The sequence below is a fragment of the Syngnathus typhle genome, linkage group LG7, assembly GCF_033458585.1.
Source record: "Syngnathus typhle isolate RoL2023-S1 ecotype Sweden linkage group LG7, RoL_Styp_1.0, whole genome shotgun sequence".
Classification (NCBI taxonomy): domain Eukaryota; kingdom Metazoa; phylum Chordata; class Actinopteri; order Syngnathiformes; family Syngnathidae; genus Syngnathus; species Syngnathus typhle.
In genome coordinates this window covers 11,935,216-11,957,420 of record NC_083744.1, presented here as the reverse complement: position 1 = coordinate 11,957,420, position 22,205 = coordinate 11,935,216, and the positions used below count along the sequence as shown (strand labels likewise).

Below are 22,205 nucleotides of genomic sequence, written 5' to 3'. Positions count from 1 at the left end.
CCCTGCGATTGGCTGGCAACCGGTTCAGGGTGTCCCCCGCATACTGCCCAATGACTGCTGGGATAGGCTCCAGGATGCCCACGACCCCCGTGGAGACAAGCGATATACATATGGAAGGAATAATATAATCAAGATATTCAATTTGGGAGCTATATATTGTAGATACGGTATAGTGTTTTATTAATACGTTTGTTACCCATTCTCTGGCAGATGGCTGTCTGGACTTTGGAACAATAAAAGTCTTTGAAGAAGTAGAACGTACCATCAAACTGAAAAACCAAGGAAAATATGAATTTGTATTCAAGTGAGTTTATATGACTTATGTATTTCCATTGCACCCTTATAATGCCATTTGGACTCCACACACATGGACAGAATAAGTGTAATAATGCGGACTTTATTTACACCAGGATTTTAGTTGGAGACAAAAACCCCAACCTAATATCGGCCTTCACGATGACTCCTGCAACTGGTACCTTAATTCCTCGCAAAAAATACACATCGATTCAGATTGTCTGCAAACCCAAGAAGGAAGTGTCAGTCACAGACAAACCTGTCCTCTCCTGTCAGGTAGTTATGGCTTTGGGCATACACTGAAACAATTTCAGATTTTATATATACATGTATGCACGTATGTATGTATGTACATACAAAACAGCGAGGCTTCAGAATTGAGTCCAGTCTGCAGAAACCAGGCAGAAAGTCACAATGACACATTGTAACTTCTGCATGTTGTTCAATTGTATTCATTTATTTAAGAAAGAAAAACAGGAACAATGTGAAGTGGTGTTATAAGTAATTGTGCTTGTCTACTGCAGGTGATTGAACCCAGCATTGGAGATGGAGGACATATTGTAGCCATTTTACCCATCAATGTTACAGTCCAGTCTGTCTTTTCCAGGTTTGATGTCAATAGCATACGTTTGTTTTGTTTTTTGAAGAAGAAAAAATATAATTTTGTAATGATACACTTCACATTTTTCAACCATTTCTGTGATCGGCTTTGTTGTGATAAATACTAACATGAATAAAATAATTGTCTTACATGTCTTAGTATACTCATTTTTGGTAATGCAATGATTAGAATGTGTTAATTCAAGTATTTATTTAATTTTTATCTTGTGTAGGTACACAATCTTACCGATGTGTGACATCAATTTTGGTCCTCTCGTTTATGGCTCCAAGAAAAGCCAGAACTTTATTATTGAGAACAGTGGACTATTTGAGACCTTTTACACCATCTCCTGTGTGGGCATCGGCATTTGCCCACGAACAAAGCAGAGGTATGGAAGCACCACAGCAGTTAACTTTGTGTGTAATGTGCATAAAAATGTCCTCCTGTTTGTCTTTGATCCACCGCTAATAGAACTTTTCAGAGTAGATACTATATGAGAATAAATTGTACTTTTGTCTTGTACTTTGTACTCTTGCTGGCCACAGTGGTAAGAAAACCACACGAGAAAGCACTTCAGAGAAGTCTCATACATCCGGTACTAAAATGAGGAGTGAGTCCTTCCAGAAAGATTCAAACGTCTCACAGGTGAGACACTACTCGTGGAAATAAGTGAAAAGGCACATTTTTATCTATGCTTTTGTGGTTCCAATTATTTTATCCATTTGATTTCCATTTTCTTTGAAAAGTAAGCTTATATCAATTTCTCAGCGAGTGCTGAATTTTTCTTTTAAAATTAAATTTACCCGACTCACCCGACTTTAATCTAAAATTGACCTTTGGTAGACTTTCACTAGTATGTGTTAATTGCAGTCCAATTTTTACCCAATTTTTTTTTTTTTTTTTGATCCAGCAGTTTTAAGAGTATTATAATGTGCCATTGAAGATGATTCCAAAATGAAATTGAAGGTGTTGTTGCATTACACCTTTGATTTGAAAAATTACATCCTGCCCCATTATTCATACGTTAAAAACTCTTAACTCCTAACTTCCTCTTTGATTACCTCCTCATCTTTTTTTTATGCCCGAGTATCATTAGTGTCATCCATCAAATACGTACATCTCCCTCCAGAAATGATGTGTAACACTTGGGCCACTTTATTTTTAAGGGAGACTGTAAGCCCCTGGGTTTGACATCAAAAGATATTTAGTATCGACAGTTTCTGAAAGCTGTCGTTAATTTCCCTAACACTTTCATTGGGCCAAATGATTAATGCAAGGAAATATATACAATATGTATTACAGCTCTCAAAATGTTATCAACTGCTGTTGAGACTCTGCCCACCAATGCTCCCCAAGGATAATGGACACAGACAGAAATCAGCAAAAAGGGGCAGCCAGAAAACATGAACTTGACAGTAGAGATTTGTACTTTCACTCATGCGGCACTTAAACTGATTACACTTGTCAATTAGTGAAACGGTCACGATGCACAAATACGCCCCACCCCGGTTCAATAACTTACTGAAGCCAATGTGTTAGCTGACGCTAATCGATAAACCTGTGCATGTGAGGGCTAGACTTTGTTTAGTCATTTTTTTTAAGACGTGTCCAGCTTGGCCTCGTTTAAAATGAGTGTCTTGTGCCGTTTTGTGTGTGAACATAGCTGACCATTTACCAATAATAGAAGCAGCTCCTCTCATTCACTTTTTAAATCGGAGCGTGAGAGGAGCACGGTCTTTGACATGTCAGCAGAAATCGATGAGTCCAAGTGTGCTGTGTGTTTACATACATGTCTAATATAAAATTTACCACACATTTTAGACATTAACCTTTCCTTTTTCTGTAATCTAGAATCGACTCACCACAGGCGTGTTTGCGGTGTTCCCTTGCACGGGAATAATGCAGCCTGGGACCCGGCAGGCAGTGACGGTTGACTGCATAGCTGAACAGCTCGGCAGCTGGAGCCAGAATTTGCTTATCGATATCAGTGGCCGTGACCCCTCGGACCACCCTGAAGGCATACCATATAAACTGATAGCTGAAATTTGTAGGCCAGGTGGGAACTGTCATTCTTACCTTTTTTAAATCGTAGACTGTGGTGCCTTAGAGCCTAGTTGAATGATCAAAAATATTCTTAATTTCTATGCCTGCAATGACCTCCCTAAAGCTGCTCACTTGTTTTTGCTCCCATTTTCATGACTTTTCTATCCCCGCTTTTGATTTCCTCTTCATTAATTGACACCTTTTCTTTTCGCCATACAGGCATCGTTTTGGAAATGGCCTCTATCTTTGAAGAGCACCATGTGTGTCAAAGCATGAGTCAGCTAACATCTGAACCATTTTTCAGTGCAGAACAGGTTTTTGTACTGGAAGAGAACAAGCTTATTTTCAGTAAGATTCTTGTGGGGCGAACCTCTCAGGTTCGCTTAAAACTTACTAACAACAGCAAGGTCCCTTACATGCTCAACTTGGTCATCAGATATGTTGGCAGTAAGGTAAATTCTCAGTCGACTCTGCATGGAATATTATATCCTGAAGAATGTATCAAATGATCATTATTTCTTTACAGATTTCCGGCAATGCGGATGTTTTTGAATTGCCGTCGCCAACATTGTTCGTTCCCGGCCAATCCCACGCATTCACTTCATTGAGCTTCACACCGCATACAATGCAACTCTACAATGCTGTGTTTGAGGCCACGTTTGACAAAAGCAGCAGGTACCGTATTTTCCGCACTATAAGGCGCACCGGATTATAAAGCGCACCTTCAATGAATGGCCCATTTTAAAACTTTGTCCATATATAAATCACACCGGATTATAAGGCGCACCTTCAATGAATGGCCCATTTTAAAACTTTGCTATATGTAAGATATATAAACATTTTGGCCCACTGTAGTGGCTCAATATTGGCCCACCTGATTATAGGGCGCACTGTCGGCTTTTGAGAAAATTGGAGGTTTTTGGGTGCGCCTTATAGTGCGGAAAATACGTTACTATGCTTCAAGATGGTATGAAGTGGTTGTTGTTTTTTAACCCTCTGAATCCTTTCAAAGAGGCACATTCATACTGTTTCTTTTTTTTTCTCTTTATTGAAGAGTAACAACACACCTAAAGAACAAGGTTTTGGAGTTTGATATAACTGCTGAAAGCTGTCTACCAGTTGTGTCTGTGATACGTCCGGCCAGCAAAACAAATCCAGCCTTGCTGTTCAGACGGATCATAGTAGGACGTACTAATACCCTACCTTTGGTGCTATTAAATGATGGCACTGTGCCAGCTCAGGTGAGGGAATGTTTATTTGATTGTCAATACAATATGTATGTTCATTTTCTGTATTCAAACAATTGCTTGTTTTTATTATTTTTGAGACAAATGAATCTTTGCTTCCTGTACAATCCTCATTTTTGCGTTCTAAAGGCCCAAGTTGACATGACGGATAAAGACGGAGTGTTAACACTCAGAGCTGCTGCTGAAAACAAATGTAGCACTATCGATTTCTCTCAATTTGAGGACACCCTTGACAATGGTAAAAAAATCCATCTCCTGTAAATGATTATTTGCCTCTGAATGTCAAAGCTATTCCAGTTGTAATTATTTCTGTGTACCGTATTCCATCAATCAATGTAAAGTGTCGCAGTTTGCATCAAATTGGTGACCTTCATTTCTTGTTTATTTACCAACCAAATACATATTTGCAAAGCCTACAACAGTCTTAATTCAGCCCTTCTCCCCAACAGCACCTCGGTTAGTCCACAGAGCATGCCTGAAACTTGATGTTAACGAGAGGGCTGAATTCAAGGTCACTTTCTCCTCAAACAAACCTCTGAAAGTGGACGACAAAATTTCAGTGCAAGTCAAGGACAGCCTTTACAGCAATACTACAATACAAGTAACTGGAGAGGCTTACCAGCAACTGGTTAGTCTTGAAAACATCAGAAAGCCGCCACGGGAATTGCATCCCAACTACGACCAGGAAGGTAAAAGTGAAACATATTTATTGAAACAAATATTAGAAGATGGCCACGTGTTAGTAGAGGGTATTAGTAGCGTGAACCATACATAATGCATACATTTAAATTGAGGTATTTTGGTTTTCCATGTGATTCCCATAGGTCTTAATGGTATTGAGTAGTTTGCATTACTTTTTAATAACCTCACCGAAGAATTCAGTACCTTCCCAGTCTAATGCTGTTAGCTAACCCTAATCAGCTGTTTTAGACAATGTAGTATGGTGGCTGGACAACCTAGATGCCAAGACAAACTGTTACGGTGATGTACGTAACTGATGTTACGGTGCATCATTAGATTATTGCCATGTTAACACAATGCTTTGCATCTCCACAGATTATTCCGACTTGCTCAGTTTTGGTTACTGCTCAGTAGCCTGTCCTGTCAAAGAGAGTTTCACTTTGACAAACCATAGCAGCAGTAACCAAGTGGTGAGGTTTGAGTGGCCCGCTGATGACGCCAATCTCAGTTTTTCACCGCAGGTAAGCACTGGGGAGAAGTTTAAATGTATTATTTCTTTTAATATTTGTTTATTATTTCTTATCGCTGATGTTACTTTTTTTGCTCAGTTTGTTCATTTAGAACTGAAGCTGGTCTAGAAATAGCATTACATTTTGGATGTGCTATGCCGCTTATCTGACTTTGGGCAAGTGATTAACCTGGAGTTAGATTATTTTTACAGTGCATTGTATGAGAAATCTAAATCATAAAATTGCTTACAAATTGCACTGCAGTGTGATTTTCAGTAGCATAATTATTAGACCCCTTAATTGATGTCCTTTATTTGTTTAACCTATATGTACTGCTATAGCTCCCACAGCGTGTTTTTATTGTATTTCCCGCCTGAAGGTAGGACACCTGCATGCAGGCTGTTCTAAGGAAGTGACAGTCATCTTCTGCGCCAAAGCTCGAGTGATACTAACAAGACAGCAAATTTCATGCAAGATTTGTCAAGTGACCTTCCAGCAGCCATTGGATCAGGTTCCTGACTGGGATGACCAAAAGAAGACATTGCAGTCATCAACGACACCGCCACAGCAAACAGGAAAGAACAAGGTACGTGTTGACGTGCATCATTCTATTCATCTCGTTGACAACGAAAATGTATGCATCGATGTACAAAAGTGCTTGTGTTTGCTTCTGCACAGAAACAATATTCTGAGCCAGCCTGCTCTGTGGTCAAAGGCTCCGACTGGGATTTGCATTTATGCATCAGTGCAGTTTGTGACTTTGCAAAGTGCAGCTGCGACACAGTAAATATCCGATTCAAAGACACATTGGCTTACCAAAGCAGCACTCACCAGTAAGTTGCGCTGCTACCCCGGAGCCATTTTAGAATTAAGGAATGGGCTACAGATAAATGCTTCTTGGCAGTGACGAAACAGCCCTGAATTGATTCTACGTCCGAATAGCTCAGCCTCTCCAGTAATCTTGTTAAATTGCGACTGATTTTTAATTACTTACAGAATACCGTACCTTTGTTTTATGTGCAGAGTGCAGATAGTTAATGAGGGTGCTGTGAGGCTTGAATATTCCTGGCAAGTCTTGATAGATTCAAGCACCTGTCCTCCAGTCAGCCAAAACCAAGAAGGTAAACAACATAATGTCGATGAAGAATACCTGCAGTTTATACAACTACACTGACCAGTCCACAAATGAAAAGTGTGGGCAAGCTTTCAGGAGTTATCAGCCTTGCATGCTGCCCTGCAATTGCAGTGCAAAAAGGCCTTAAGACAGTGTCAAATGTAACTGGGCATCTTTTACATTAATACCTTTGTATTTTGTCATTTTTCTTTTTTTTTGTCACATGCCATTTTACTTCTCAAGTAGTTATGTGATGTCGTGATTGGTTGGTGTGCATCTCATTGCTGCTAACATGGTCTCCTCATACCTGTTCAGGTAGCACGTCATCAAGGGCCTTGACTGAAGATCAGCCTGCAAGCAGTATGACCAGTGAAATGGCTTTTCTGATGGGAAGCCCCAATAAGAATTGTTTCACCGTGGAGCCAAGTATTGGGTCCATTTTGCCTGGTGCTTCACAAAGTTTCTCTGTTTGCTTTTCACCTTTGGAGGCAGGCCAATTCCAAGGGAGATTGCAATGCAGGTAGTTTAAATCTGACAATCAGGTAAAACTTGTCCATTAGACCAAATTTTGGGCTATTTTGTAAAAAAAAAAAAAAAAAACATTTGCTGGGATTGTTTTATACATAAAGGTTGGGCAAATTGACTCAATGTCCTGGGTCAACCCCACTTTAACCCAAATGGAAGTATTGGCCAATCGTCAAACAAAAGTCAACACAATGAGGGAAGGGAGATTCTGGGTGCCAATCCGATCTCAAAATTTAAATGAAAATTTAGTCGTACGCAAGATGAGCCAAATTATGAAAAAAAAAGAGTGATATATAGCTTTTGCAAATGTTACCAGGCTTTTGTTATTTTTCCTTTGGTAATTAAATTGGGCACAAAATAGTATGTTTTGTGTTGTGTTTTGTGGTTAGACCCAGGAATGAAACTGAATGAGTGTCTTGAACGGTGCAATAGTATATCATCACGATTGCCTGATGGTTTCCCCTGTTTATGCACATGTTTTTTCCAGTATTTCCAATTTACGTGCTGGGACTCAGGGGCCCTCAATCTCATTTTGTGGGCGCAGCATATTACCCCATTGCCACTTTGACTTAGAAGACTCTGACTACATCAGCGGGAGCCGACGCAATCCTCGATTCAGAACTTATTTGGAAGCTAACATCAGAGTGATGGAGTGTAAAACTCTTGGCCTCTATACCCCAGCAAAAAGGTGAAGGAAATACCATATATTTATGAAATTAAAAGTTTGTGGCTACGACTGTTAATTTAAAAACCGGGAACATGGATTGGGCTCATGTCTGTTGGCTGATCTTTTTGCAGATCTTTTACTGTGTTGAACCCAACCACTGAACCATACTCATTCCAATGGAGGTGTGAAGATGGTGGTAACAGTCCATTTACATGCCTTACCCCATGTGGCACTATTCCGCCTGGAGAGAAGTCAGAGGTAAGGAGACGACCATAAAACTGAAAAGTGACAGTCATACACGTTTAATCTCTTGATGCAGTGTGTTGTATCATTGCAGCATCATTCATTTTCCATACCGCTTTCCCTATGGCCTATAATTATTTTTTTGGTTGCCAGTTGGTCACTGCACAAATAGGCATGCAACTATATACACTCACATTTATGGAATATTTAGATTCTTTAGATGTCACTGATGGGATGTGCAAAGTAAGACAATCTCATTCACTCCAGGGACATTCTGTGCTTCCAATGTTGATCATCCAAATTAATAATGCATAATGTCTCCCTCCCGAAATTACTCCATGTCTCCGTTAGTCTTGAAGAATCAAGATTTACCTAACCTTATACGTAATCTCTTTTTGATTTCAAATAGATGTGCTTTAAATATGTGGCTGATCAGGTGAATGATGTGGAGTCATTCTGGAGCTTTGTGATTGAGACGCTGTCTCTGTCTATGCCCTTCCTTTGTGTGGGCTCCATGAGAGAACCCCTTATCTACTTTGAAAAACCTCACATCAACTTTGGAGAACAACTAATTGGTACGTTGCATTCAAAGTTACCCAATGAGATCACATGTTGATGTCAGGCATTTGCATTTCATTTACTGTTTCTTTATGAGTGGGTGTTCGGCCTAATTATTACTTGTTTTTCTTTCATTTGCCCACACAATTTTGAGATTGGAGTGTTGTATGATGGCAGTGAACTAAACTCAATTCACAGCAAGCAGCAGTTTGGAATAATGAACTAATCCTCAGACAAGAACCTTCAAGCTGTTTTATGTCCACTTTAGCGAGAACCAGATCTTTTTAAATAAATGCACACCCACACACGTACAATACGTAAAATATTTTGATTTCTTTCATCATTTCGGGAAAACCAACAACTACATGAAAGACATGTTTTGTTTTATTTAACTCAGAGTGTGTTGCAACAGATGGAGCTGTCTGTCCTTCATAAAATCTCATTTAAGTTTCAGAACTGAAAAACCGCCTTGGGAGAAGCTTGTGACAGGCTCCAAATAAGCTCCAAATATGCAATGTCGCATCATTTTTCATTCTGATATTTCAAATTTGATGATTGAAAAAAAAAAAACTGTTGTGTGAGTGTAAAAGATTGATTCTCCCTATCACCGCTCATTGTGCATGTGACTCCTTGCATATAATGTGAACAATGTCAATGAACAATTGTACAACTGAGTGCCTCTTTGTATTTTGCTGAATGATGATCAGGACGCGACAATTATGATGTAAAAATGAACGTCATTTTATTTTTGCTGTTTTCTTTAGGTAGTAAAGTATCACAAACAGTGAATCTAGTGAATAGAGAGAAGGAGGCATTTCACTTCACTGTTTTGCAGCGATCATTACTCTGTGATGACCAAGAGTCCAGCCTCAATTTGCAGCCAATGTCTGGCACAGTGCCAGGCAAAGACAGGTGAAAGACTTTTCGTCATCCGGTTAATATAAAAGAATGCAGTGGATTCAAAGGAAATACCTTGATGTTTAACCTGAGACATATGATGCAGGTTACCCTTGACAGTTTCCTTCAGTCCTTGCCGGCAGGGCTTTGTGAACTTCAAAATAACCTTGAGGGTGAAGAGAAAGTCAAAGCCACTCATCCTCACTTGTAAGGCACATTGTTTTACAATTATGGCTTCTGTTCAAGTGGAGAATCCAGATGGAGGCCTCAGAGAGCTGAGTCCTGACGTTGTAGATACTTTAGACTTTGGAAAGGTAAGTACTCCATCTCAGGTGATGTTGGAACCGCCACATTGAAAAGCACTATAGTGAGAGGCATGAACAACATCTGTCTACATGCATTTACTATAGGTGGGCATTTCGGAGCAAGCTACCTTTAATATCCTGGTGACCAATACAGGGAGACACAACATGGATGTGAACTTTGAACTGGAAGGGCCGTGTGAGCTGCTGCCAAACCTAGCAACAAAACCAAAAAGTTCCACAATCGCTGTTGGGGAGAAGCTGCAGGCGGCAATCTTCTTTTTTCCTCAGAGCAATTGCACCCTCACAGATACCAGACTTCTTATAAAGGTAAGATTGATTCAATTACCCAAAGAAAAATATTCGATATAAAAAAGATTATGGAGCATTCTGGGGGACTGATAAATAAAGTTGGAAGCAAAGAAGAGTCCAAAATAGATTGGACAAATAAAGGATTTTTCTTTCTTTTTCTTAGCTCATCTTATTTTAAGACATAGTATCTGTATATTACTTGAATATTTTTTTCAGGTTAGAAGAAAAAGAAGAAAATTAAATATGAATATAAATAAAATAGCATTTCAGCTCTAAAAGGAGAAGACATGCTAATATACATACTGCCATCCCCAATTCAACACAAATATGGCAGTCCTTGATTACTTGTAGCAATTCATTGGTAACATATCTACATCAGTCCAATAATGTATTACAGTAAGTTAATGACTGTACGCACACTGGCTCAGTTTTGCTCCTCTTATTTATTGGGTTATTTGTTTATTATTTATTCATCACTCATTTTATATATTAATTATTTATTGTTAGTGCCTACTTGTTTTTATTTTGTGTCGTCTACTTGTATGTTTATCGTGTACTGTGTCTCGTCACCGTGGGATGGAGGAAACGGAATTTCGGTTTCTTTGTGTGTCTTGACATATGAAGGGATTGACAATAAAGCTGACTTTGACTTTTTCGACACCAACCAGATCCATCTGACTGTTAGTCTTCATGCTGTTTCTTCAGGTAAATAAAGGCCCATTGTTTACCATCACTATACGAGGCAGTGGTGTGTCACCCGGTCTTGAATTCTCGTTCAAAAAGTACAACTTTGGCAAGAACTTTGTGTATTGTACCGGCATGGTGCCAGCATGCCAAATTCTTGTGTTGAAAAATAAAGGCAACAGGGACATCAGGTTAGTCGTTCCAGCATTTGAATCAAGGTTTGGAACTATCTATATGTATAAAGGAATATAATCATTAATACGTGTCATTCTGTTCCTCAGCATCAAGTCTCAATCGAGAAAGTTCACATTTCTGGAAATTGAATTCAAACCAGATGTTTTGTCCCCTGGTTCAGTAGTGGAGGTTCCTATCACCTTTTATCCTCGTGAACCGCGACGTTACCGTGAAAAGATCGTCTTCTTAATAAACAGCTGCATCAAAGAACAGGTGGACATTTGGGGACAAGGAATTGAACTGAAGGTGAGAATCTTATATACCAAACTCAGAAGCAATCTCCGCTCCATTTTCCCAATACAATGTCATGTTTTACTAAAATTGGACGTTCGCTTATTGCACTTTTTTGTTGTTGTTGTCCTAGTTGGGAGTATTGGCTCCCAAGCACCAGAATCTGAAATTTGGAAATCTGACACCGGGTCAGAAAATTATAAAACGGGTACAGCTAGTCAACCGAAGTATTTTGGACGTTTCCTTCTCCTTGTATCTTGACACCAAAAAAAAACACCTCGAAACCACGGTGAGGAAGCATGAATTAAATCATTAGAAGTGCTCAGCAAATAGTTACCGCTTCTCCTTTTCATCTCCAGGATTTGTCATTCAGTCCAGAATCCGAGCTGTACCTCAGATCTCTTCAGGGTTCATGTAATGCGGAGATCCTGTTTACGCCACAGCAGCGTCTTGCTCCCTTTACTGCTGAACTGAAGGCTGCAATTGGCAGCTATTTACATCCCCTGCTGACCATTCAGGGCTGCTGCCAGGTACAGTTCAAATGACTTTCGTAATTCTGAAATGCGCTTGTTATTTTCTTGCAAGCAGATGGGGGCAAGCAGATAGAATGTGTGCAAGAAAAAAACAATTCAAGGTTTTCTCTTTGTCTTTCCAATTTGGGATGATTACAGATTACAGTAATATTTTAAATTGATACATTAAAAAAAAAGAGTAAATATACAAATTCAAGAGACAATCATGTTATGGTTTGTTGCCTATTGCTAGGTGAGATAATGCAGTTCCGTCTCACAATTTCAGGGTGTAGACGTGCGTCTAGAACAGGACCACCTGGCATTTGGATCAGTTGTCCAGCATTGCCAGGCCAAAAAGAAAGGTGTCATGATCAACACAGGAGAACTTTGTGCCCGGTAAGCAGGACAAATTTTCATTCTTTTGTTTGAACACTCTGATTTTAACCACACCCCTGTCTGCTTCCTAAACAAACAAACAGGTTTCATTGGAAAACTGAAGCCTTCCCTCCAGAGTTATCCGTCCATCCAGCTAAAGGCTCTATCCAGCCCGGAAAGGAGGTTCCTTTAGAATTTACCTTTGCCCCCGTTCGCTTGAATAATGACTCAAGATACGAAAACCTAACTTGCGCCATTGAAGGCTCCTCTTCACTCATCACTCTCACCGTGACGGGCTCCTGTATTGCGGCCGCTTCCAACAAAGAGGTTTGCTTTATATGTACACAATTATTATTGTTTGCGTCATATAATTTTCAGTAAGACATTTGTGGATTTATGTATTTCTATGTAATACTATATAGTTGTTGTTTTCAAGTTAAGGGGGTGCACTTTTATTTACTGCTGTCATTAAGAGTACCGTATTTTCCGGACTATAAGGACTAAAATTTTCTCAAAAGCCGACAGTGCGCCTTATAGTCCGGTGCGCCTTATATATGGACCAAATTCCTAAATTTAAATTGGCCCGAAGCATTGTTTCATGAAATCAATCATAAATGGCCCGCTGAAGACTATGAATCAAAAAGACCATGGATCATTATTTTGTGATTATAAAGTAATTTGTTGCGTCTGAAGTTGAAATAAAAAAGATAAAATGGAGAATGATTTGATTTGGATTCAAAATCTGACATGATGCATTAATGGTGCGCCTTATAGTCCGGTGCGCCTTATATAAGGACAATGTTTTAAAATGGGCCATTCATTGAAGGTGCGTCTTATAGTCCGGTGCGCCTTATAGTCCGGAAAATACGGTATTAGCTTTTTCTTGTTGCCTTCTTAGTTGTTCTGCTTTTATATACTACTTCCAGGTGATCAATTTTTCTTGCCCAGTGCGTGGCTCACACACCCAGACACTGTCTGTGGTCAACCCTACAAACCACCGTTGCAGTATACGACCTGTCATCAGTGGCAAGCACTGGAGAGCTGCACCGACCGTGGTTCTTGAGCCTCTTCAAAGCAACGCATATGTGGTCACCTACAGACCGCTTACTATGACTGTTGATGGAAAGAAACACACGGTAAAATAGATTTTGTATGACAACTGTCTTTATCTAATTTGTTTGTCCTGAGTTTTCATTTTGACTTTTGAAACCTAGCAATGAATGTTCTCTGACTAATCGATATAATTTATGTTGCCGCCCATGATATGTGAGCTATTTCTGATTTGTCTTCAGGGCTCAGTGTTTTTCTCATTTCCCAATGGGGCTGGAATGCTGTACATGCTACAAGGGACTGCTGAGCCTCCGAAGCCCGAGAGTACATTAGTGCGTGAACTGCCTGCCAAGACCCATCACACACAGATACTTCCTGTGACCAACTGGCTCTCAAAGCAGAAACGGTAAGACATGATCTGAAAATAATACATTGACCATTTGATTTAGAATCAAGCTTGTGTTGGTGCACAGTCTATCCACACCTGTTTATTTGTGGCCAGGTTCCTTGTCATGATAGAGTTTCTGAGTCCGGAAAATCCGGACTCTACGATATCTCTGAAAGGTCGTGAGTACATTGATGTCCCGGCTCAGTCTAAGAAGGACTACAAGATTCATTTTTACACATTCAGAGAGGGCCAGTACAATGCAAAGGTTCGAACACACACTTTGAGTTCTGATTTAAACATTTTTCCGAGTCACACCATCCTCTCTCCTTAGGTGACATTTCTGAATGAGGCATCAAGGGAGTACTTGTTCTACATTATTAACTTCAAGGTTACCAGTCCGGGAGACTTGACTACAATCGAACTGGTGTCAAACGTCCGCGAAAAGACTTCAGCCACCATAGACGTGGAGAACCCCCTGAACACGCCGATTTGCCTCACAGTTGACTGTAAATGCCCTGAAATCAATGCTCCAAGTCTGCACACTGTGCCAGGAATGTCAAAGGTCAAATATTACACAGGACATACCTATACGCTTTGGTTTTACCCCACCAACACTTTTTTTAAAATGTTCTTTCTCATCAGGGCGCTCTGACCTTCTACTACCAGCCCCTCCGCGCTGGCGAGACGACTTCTCGGCTCTCTCTGTTTTGTATTGATCTTGGTTACTTCCACTATGGTCTTCTTCTTCGAGCTCTGCCTCAACCACCAGAGAAGACTATTCAATTCAGGGCTTCTCTGGGGAGCAGCCACAGTGTGGCTGTTAAGTTCCTTAACTTCTCCCACTTCAAAACAGAATACACCTGCAAGGTAGGAAGGATAGTTTGGTGTAGACATTTATTGGGTAAGACTACGCATTATATAAGGGGGACAGTTTGTTTGTAAATGGTAAACAGACTGCACTTATAGAGCGATTTTATCTCCATCACATGGTGCCCAAAGTGCTTTACGATGCCTCACATTCAGCTCCCCAGCTCTGCCTCAGGTGATTATTTAAAGTATAGTCGTTTATCTTGGGGATTTTTTTTTTTCATGAAGCCTGAGAAATGGACAGTGCAATAGTGGAAAAGTGACTCTCACTAACGTATTCAAGAGCTTCAATTCTAAAAATACATAACATGTTTTCTTTAAGAAAAGTTATCTACAGCGTCTGTTTTGCTCTTACCCAACTGCAGACTGACTGTCCATCCTTCCTTGTGAACAAGTCTGTGGCTGCATTGCCAGGTAACCAAACAGGGTCTCCAGTAAGTGTGGAAGTTTGTTTTGAGCCTTATCAGCTTGGAGAGGTGAAAGGACAGCTTCACCTGTCTTCTGGAATTGGGGGCGAATATGTCTTTCTGTTACATGGGGTTGGCCTCCCTTCCAAAACACAAGGCCCGTTCAACATTAGGAATGGCCGTAGCATCACTATCCCCTTCAAGAATGTGTTCCTGCAGACCACAGTCTTTTCTTTCCAGGTAGTATATATTGACTTCACTTAACTCTAGCCTCTACAAAGTATGTCCACTTTTGTGAAATGTATGCAACTAAACAGCGGTCTATCTTGCAGGTGGACAACCCCAGTTTTACTGTCAAAGCACCAGACTCCTTCCTCTCTAAAAAAACGCAGCCCATCCAAGTGCACTTTATTGCCCCTGAAGGAGGCTCGCCAGGGCCATGTGTTGGCAAATTGACGATCTCCAACCAATGCACGGAGGCACAAAGTGCCTGCTCATGGATTTATTACTTGAGAGGCAACCTCCTGGAATCATCCTAGTCACAACCTTGATCGAGTCAGCAAAACAAATGATAATATTGCTTCAATTTTGTGTATTACTGTCAAACAGTAAATAAATCATAATCCGGAACTCCAAAAATAACTCCAACCATACTGTACAGTATAAGAATGGTCTGAGACCAGGCGAATAAATTTAATGTTTCAACCTCCAATGTAAATTACATGTATTTTCTATTTTTGAAATAGAGAGCTTGCTGTTATTACTAATTACCACACGGGGGCACTGGTTTCATGTGTAATGACTCCAGTCTGTGACCACAGTCCCATTACTTTATAATATAAAGTTATTATGGCAATTAAAGTTGTGTTGTAATGTTGCCTTTTAAATCTTTAAACTTGCTTTGAATAACATGTAAGTACATCTATAGTTCCTCACAGTACCATTGGTTGGAAATTCACAAAAACGGGTCAACATTGCCACTTTACACTTGACGTCATCATTGTATCACCAAACAGCAGACAAATGGTTGGTTAAAGGAACTGTCTCATCGTGAATATAGTTGAAGTTATATAGGCCAGCAATATTAATTTTCAATGCCCCGGGCAGACTAGTTTACATGACAACAGAAAAATGCGGAAATCAGATTGGACAATAAGATCTAACATTCATATACTGGAAACCATGGAGCCAAATAACAAACGTTACCAATTCAGAAGACTGAAATCCATGCAATTTCATGAAACCAAATTTACAATTGAGTTTTTTAATAAAGTGCTTTTGATAGTGTTTGGGCAGATAATAACTTGCTATCCCTAATCATTTACCACTGGCACCTTATAAACACAAATGATCATATTTATCGTTTCATTCATCGGATTAAATTGCTGCAATCTAATAGCATTACAAATAAGCAACGATGACATTTTTTGAAAATAAATATATCGTTTACAGTAATTCTAATGTGTTTTGTATGTGGTTAAGTGCATATACATCTCTAAAAGTTACAAGAAGAGGCGCATAAACGCATCATGGGTCAAGGGCTGACTAAATGTGTTAAGTGCTCATCCGAAACTTCAACGCATGCATGCACCCAGCTGGTAATTGCAGTCAGATGACGCGTCACGCGTAAAAGTGAATACCGTATACTATACGGCGTATAGCGTGGGTGTGTTTTAGGGTGGGGTTGTGATGTAACCAAGAAAGGAGGCGGAGAGGGGGGGCTCTTCTCCCCCATAGAGCGCAGCATGCACGCTCCCGAGCAAAAGGATGTGCGAGCAGGCAGCGCGCTACTGTAGGGACGGAGTCCACAAACTGCTGAACAAAGAACAAGCTCAACTTCGAGCCCAAGAAAGCCGCGAGCAGACCAAACCCGTAGCCGGTCAGGACAGCGAGTCCGAAACGGCAGCTCAGTCCGGAAACAGCGGCGCCCAGCCCGGTGGAATTGACGGGCTCGTCCGCTGGATCGTCACCAAAATGAGCGACAACAAGAACATCTCCAACCGGGAGTACGCCTCCAGCAAGGAGGAGGTGGCAGTGGCTCAAGAGCAGTTCTTCGCCCCGGAACCGCGGAGAGGCATCTCCGTCATTCTGGATGTGAGTAGGCTGCATAGTACCAAGCCATTGCGCACAGCTGGATCAAGACATCCAGTGTGTTGTGCGCACTTACGCGCGCTTAACTGGCGCAAAAAGAGGAACGGATTTTAAAATATCGTTTCATTGATCTCCAGAAGCAAACGGTACAATAAAGAACCCCGTTTGAGCATTTATTCCGTTTATGCAATTTCAGGTCCATAGTATGCAATTAATTTCCAATTCAGCACCTTAATAGAACAGCGTGGTTGCACTCTCTCTCTCTCTCTCTCTCTCTCTCTCTCTCTCTCTCTCTCTCTCTCTCTCTCTCTCTCTCTCTCTCTCTCTCTCTCTCTCTCTCTCTCTCTCTTTCTCTCTCTTTCTCTCTCTTTCTCTCTCTTTCTCTTTCTCTCTCTTTCTCTCTCTTTCTCTTTCTCTCTCTCTCTCTCTCTCTCTCCCTCTCTCTCTCTCTCTCCAACTCTAGGTACTGCCTTCCACTACTCTGACATTTAGATATACATTCATCCTGCTAGTGTGCAGTTTTCTGCATACTCTTAAAACTATAATATGACAAAATTGCACTAGTTGTACAAAGTTGCCATGGAAATGTGCAAAAATTAAGGGATGGAAAGCTATCAAGCATTTATTTAAAAAAAAAATTATATGCAGCTTTAAAGGTTCATGTACAAGTGTGCTCTTTCTCCTCACTAGTATTCAAATTAAGCACAGACATAGGAATGCCCCCCCCCCCCCTTTCTGCTCTAGCCACTCTACTGGTGGACTGAGTTAGCCTACTAGTGAGGACAAAGAACATACTAGTACACGGACCTCAACCTGGATATCAGTGAAAGGTTTCAAAAATATATTCGAAATGTGTGTTTTGATTATTTTCCTTTTAACTTGTCCTTTTGGCGGTTGCCACTGGGTGTCATCCTTTTCCATCTAAGGGCAAGACTATTTAAAGATTTAAAGACAAGCAAATCATCTTAAAACAAAATGTACAGAAACCACTGATTGCAGGCTGGAATTGGAGTTATGTGCTCCTTACTGCAGGTAGGAAGTGAGCAGCAAAATGTTGGCCCAACTGGAGATACTTGCAGGAGGACTGTCTGACTCCAAAATAAAGTGGGTTATAGTAATCCACCTGAAATATAACAAAGGCATGTTTATGTAATGTAAAATTCTGTATGTAATTTAGCAATGTATTATGGACAGCTCTGTATATATTCTGAGCTTGAGCTTTGATGGGCTCGCGGGAGTCCGATCAGGTCCCCCTTTTAGGCCTCCTCACAGATGACATAGCACAGCCCCTGAATCCACCTCAAATGTGAAGTTCCATCTTTCAACTTTGACTGTAGTGTAATATAACTTTGGTTAATCTTTATATTTAGTTTCTGCTCCAAACATATTGTGCAGACATATGTAGTGCTACTTCGTCACATGGATACAGTATGAACATGAGTGAAGAACTACTGAAGCTTATCTTTTGTGGGTGTAATTGTCAGACTGTTTGGCTTGCACCGCTCTAATTACAGACACACCAGCAGACATCAGTCTTGTGGCTTCAAACAAATGACAAATTCACCGTCTATTTGATGGAATTTGAATACGTACAAGACAGTCCATTGTGTTTTTGAGACTTGCATGGAATTATACTTTAAAGACAGCGTAGGAATTTTGCCTGTGATTAAAGCAGCCGCTGTTACTGTGAGATGTGCTGTAAAACCAACACAGCAATATACAGAAGTAATCAAACAGGTGATCCTTTGTAGTATTCTTAGTTCTAAAGAAAATGTCATAAGCATGGGAACATCCATGCATCCATTATCTGCAGCATATTTCCAGTAGGGTTGTGGGTGTGTTGGAAGCTATCCCAACTGATTTTAGGCAAGAAGCAGGGTAATACCCGAGCTTTATCCTCATAAGGGTTGCGGGCGAACTGGAGCCTATTCCAGCGGTCCCTGGGCAGTAGGTGGGCACTGGGAGAACACGCAAACTTCACACGGGAAGGCTGGAGCTGAATCGAACCTTGCACCTCTGAACAAACCAGCGCCCCACCTACTACAGAAACAACAAAAAAATTGTTTAGTTAGGCTTAATTAGTGAGATTTTATTTATTATAATTAGTGACAACAGAGTTCATTGATACTGACTCACATTCATTTTGTGTCCGCAGATCTTCAGAAGAGCTGATAAAGATGGTGAGTAGATGTTGAATTCACTACAAACGTTTTATTGTCCATCTCTGTCGTTTAAGCAGAGTAAAGTTACATACAAATGAAGCATGTGGATGAAAACTGTGTCACAGAACACAACAAAACCAAGTTGTACATGAATATACTAACCATTTATACTAACTATTAAATCAAAAAATATTTTGGTGTGGTAATTAAAATGGATGGCTGAAGGAGGTTGGGGATTATTGCACATATACGTGCAGTAATATATTGATGTTTAGGCCTATGGTAATAGGGAGATTTTTTATTTCTAATCTTCATCTCTATACAATTTTATATGCTTTCTCTCTGTCTCTCTCTCTCTTTCTCTCTCATAGCTATCTAGACACTTAGAAATCCTTATTTTTAAAACAGATTTGCTATTTTCCAAAGACAATAACATTAAACTAATCAGGAATACACTCTATACATTGTTAATGTGGTAAATGACTATTCTTGCTGCAAACATCTTGTGATACTCTCTATACATTGTTAATGTGGTAAATGACTATTCTAGCTGTCTGGTGTTTAATGCAACATCTACATAGGTGTGTAAAGGCCCATTTCCAGCAACCATCCCTCTCGGGTTCCAATGGCCCATTGTGTTTGCTAATTGTGTTAGATGGCTAATTGATGATTATAATACCCTTGAAACCTTTGAGCAATTATGTTAGTTATAACTATATATGTATATACGTATGTATATATATATATATATAGTTAGACGATTTATATAACTATATATTTGTATACATGTATAATAATTAAATTATATATATATATATATATATATATATATTATTGTACAACAGAAAGTAGATTTAAAACACTTAACTATACCTGATCAAATTGCCTGATCAAATTGATTCACGTTTTGCACTTGACTCTTATCTAGTTGTGTTCATATAAATATAAAATGCACTCCTGAAGGATATCCATTGATTATTTACAACACTTATCCTGTTGAGGGTCGTGGAAGGATGACAGCTATCTAAGCTGGCGGTTAATCACAGGTCCCACAACACTCACATATCATAAATAGAATGGAGTGAACACCCCCACTGCCTCTTCAGTAGTTAGGCAAGTGAACCACACCATTATCGATGACACTGAAACGCAATGACACTCTCTTTCTTACCTTATAAGGTTTTATCATTCCAATTTCAATATCTCTTCAAATGGCAATGGTAAATTCTAAAGAGAAGAAAAATGGTGATTCTTTATAAAACTTGACAGCACTAAGTTTAGTTTTCGGATACAGAAACACAAAAATGCCAGGATTCATTTTCCTGGTCATGACCCTGGAAGTTCACAGGTCTTAATCCTAACTGCCTCATGGGCCGATGAAAATACTGCTATGCTGTATGACAGTCATGGCCGAGCAATTGAATGACAAACCCGGGACCCTGGAGAGAGAGCCAGCAGGACAAGGAAGTCAGACAGATTCTCACTCAGGAAATCCAAACCCATCAATCTATTTTCTATCCTGCTTATGGAGCCCATCCCAGCTGATCTCGGGGACGACACATAGTAGACGCTGAATAGGTTGCCTGTCAATCACAAAGTACATATAGACAAATTGCGAAATAAATAATAAATGCATATTGGAAGGAAAGAAAGAAAATAGCACAGTTGGTACTTGGATTTGCCACTGCTTTTGTCTTCTCTGGAGCATCTATTCCACAGATGGAGCACTCTTACAAGAGTGCTGTGGTTTGATTGGTCCTTACTAGAACATCTTAAGTCATTCTGCTACTGGTGCAGAAAAACGATTCGGGGTTTGGTTGGTACTGTGAGGGAAGATGGTTATTATAAGGAAACTTTGATGTATGGAAAGCAGACTGGAAAGGAATGGGAAGGAAGCAGCAAGTGCAAGTTGAAGAGGAGCTAATTTTAACCTACCTCTCCTGGGAGAAGACCGGGGAACTGTTTTAATGAGCGGGACATGGAAAGAGAGAAAAGTGCATGTGTTTGTAGGGACCATCATAAAGGATTGTGTGTGGAAGCATGGGTTTGACGACAACAACAACAGCAGCAGCAGCAAAAGAAAATGAGCAGAGCAAGGCAATCAAGGGAACGATGATCATTTCATTGGACGGATTGACTTTACATTCACAGTCAGCGAACCATGGGCTAATCGTACTCCAGTTCTGATGGGTAAAGGTGCACGCAATTGTGTGTTTTCTATAGTGTGCATCCATGTCCTCAGCAAATGCACCTGCCATGCTTCAGTAGGCATTTTTATTTGTGCTAGTCTGTAAGAGAAGCTTAACACATCAGTGTATGTGTGTGTACTAATCCGACTTTAAAGGCATTGTTGTGTCGGCCACGAGTGCGGTGTTGCGGTAGTACTGAACGATGAAATATTCAATTGGCAGCAGCATCTTAGTGTTTCTTCTTGCAGTACTTCCACGCATTGAGCAGGTGCACTTGGGTGGATTAAAGGGGTTGGATTGGTTAATAAAATACTTGAACAGGTCACTGTTTTCTATGACTGCTGACTGAGAGCAATCACAAAGCATCTGTCCATTTTTCTAGTTTACTTACCACACCGTACAAAATAGGTTGCATGTATACAGGATGAATTCATTCTATTACCGTATTTTCCGGACTATAAGGCGCACTGGACTATAAGGCGCACCTCCAATGAATGGCCCATTTTAAAACTTTGTCCTTATATAAGGCGCACCGGACTATAAGGGGCACCATTAATGCATCAAGTCAGATTTGTAATCCAAATCAAATCATTCTCCATTTTATCTTTTTTATTTCCACTTCAGACGCAACAAATTACTTTATAAGTACAAAATAATGATCCATAGTCTTTTTGATTCATGATTCATAGTCTTCAGCGGGCCATTTATGATTGATTTTATGAAACAATGCTTCGGGCCAGTTTAAATTTAGGCTTTAGAGAAAATTGTAGGTTTTTAGGTGCGCCTTATAGTCCGGAAAATACGGTATTTAATTTCTATTATAATTTCTTTTAGAACGAAAGTCAATGTTGATGCCATGTTTTGTAAATTCCACGTAGTTATGGGACTTATGCAAAACAAAATGGAGAGTGTTCTCTAGCTGTATGTTACATGGAGTTGGATCTGATTGGCAGACCTTGACCTTCTGATATATTTTGATGTCGTCTACAATAAAGTTGATTATTTTCAGACTTTCAATCAGC

The 22,205-nt window shown here is 40.0% G+C and overlaps 2 protein-coding genes across 10 annotated transcripts in view; both read left to right on the top strand.

Annotated features, from left to right (window-relative positions):
* hydin (HYDIN axonemal central pair apparatus protein) overlaps positions 1-15,650 on the top strand; it is a 49,147-nt gene extending 33,497 nt beyond the window's left edge. For 8 of the 9 annotated variants that reach the window (XM_061282849.1, XM_061282848.1, XM_061282846.1 and 5 more), the window contains 35 exons: positions 211-304; positions 411-570; positions 819-901; positions 1,128-1,283; positions 1,441-1,540; positions 2,747-2,951; positions 3,158-3,390; positions 3,465-3,613; positions 3,993-4,179; positions 4,315-4,423; positions 4,635-4,874; positions 5,242-5,387; positions 5,755-5,961; positions 6,054-6,208; positions 6,399-6,496; positions 6,805-7,009; positions 7,502-7,702; positions 7,813-7,939; positions 8,334-8,499; positions 9,247-9,394; positions 9,486-9,693; positions 9,790-10,011; positions 10,699-10,868; positions 10,959-11,157; positions 11,276-11,431; positions 11,502-11,672; positions 11,941-12,050; positions 12,134-12,356; positions 12,956-13,165; positions 13,322-13,485; positions 13,582-13,732; positions 13,799-14,029; positions 14,110-14,334; positions 14,700-14,981; positions 15,074-15,650. In XM_061282849.1, coding sequence (XP_061138833.1) covers positions 211-304; positions 411-570; positions 819-901; positions 1,128-1,283; positions 1,441-1,540; positions 2,747-2,951; positions 3,158-3,390; positions 3,465-3,613; positions 3,993-4,179; positions 4,315-4,423; positions 4,635-4,874; positions 5,242-5,387; positions 5,755-5,961; positions 6,054-6,208; positions 6,399-6,496; positions 6,805-7,009; positions 7,502-7,702; positions 7,813-7,939; positions 8,334-8,499; positions 9,247-9,394; positions 9,486-9,693; positions 9,790-10,011; positions 10,699-10,868; positions 10,959-11,157; positions 11,276-11,431; positions 11,502-11,672; positions 11,941-12,050; positions 12,134-12,356; positions 12,956-13,165; positions 13,322-13,485; positions 13,582-13,732; positions 13,799-14,029; positions 14,110-14,334; positions 14,700-14,981; positions 15,074-15,280 — 6,098 coding nt within the window. In that variant the 3' untranslated portion in view covers positions 15,281-15,650. Of the gene's footprint in view, positions 1-210; positions 305-410; positions 571-818; positions 902-1,127; positions 1,284-1,440; positions 1,541-2,746; positions 2,952-3,157; positions 3,391-3,464; positions 3,614-3,992; positions 4,180-4,314; positions 4,424-4,634; positions 4,875-5,241; positions 5,388-5,754; positions 5,962-6,053; positions 6,209-6,398; positions 6,497-6,804; positions 7,010-7,501; positions 7,703-7,812; positions 7,940-8,333; positions 8,500-9,246; positions 9,395-9,485; positions 9,694-9,789; positions 10,012-10,698; positions 10,869-10,958; positions 11,158-11,275; positions 11,432-11,501; positions 11,673-11,940; positions 12,051-12,133; positions 12,357-12,955; positions 13,166-13,321; positions 13,486-13,581; positions 13,733-13,798; positions 14,030-14,109; positions 14,335-14,699; positions 14,982-15,073 lie in introns of those variants that run through there. The other variant, XM_061282850.1, reaches the window with a different exon arrangement.
* An 858-nt stretch (positions 15,651-16,508) lies between these two features.
* necab2 (N-terminal EF-hand calcium binding protein 2) overlaps positions 16,509-22,205 on the top strand; it is a 53,123-nt gene continuing 47,426 nt past the window's right edge. The window contains exons 1-2 of the mRNA XM_061283884.1: positions 16,509-16,835; positions 18,988-19,012. Coding sequence (XP_061139868.1) covers positions 16,509-16,835; positions 18,988-19,012 — 352 coding nt within the window. The remainder of the gene's footprint in view (positions 16,836-18,987; positions 19,013-22,205) is intronic.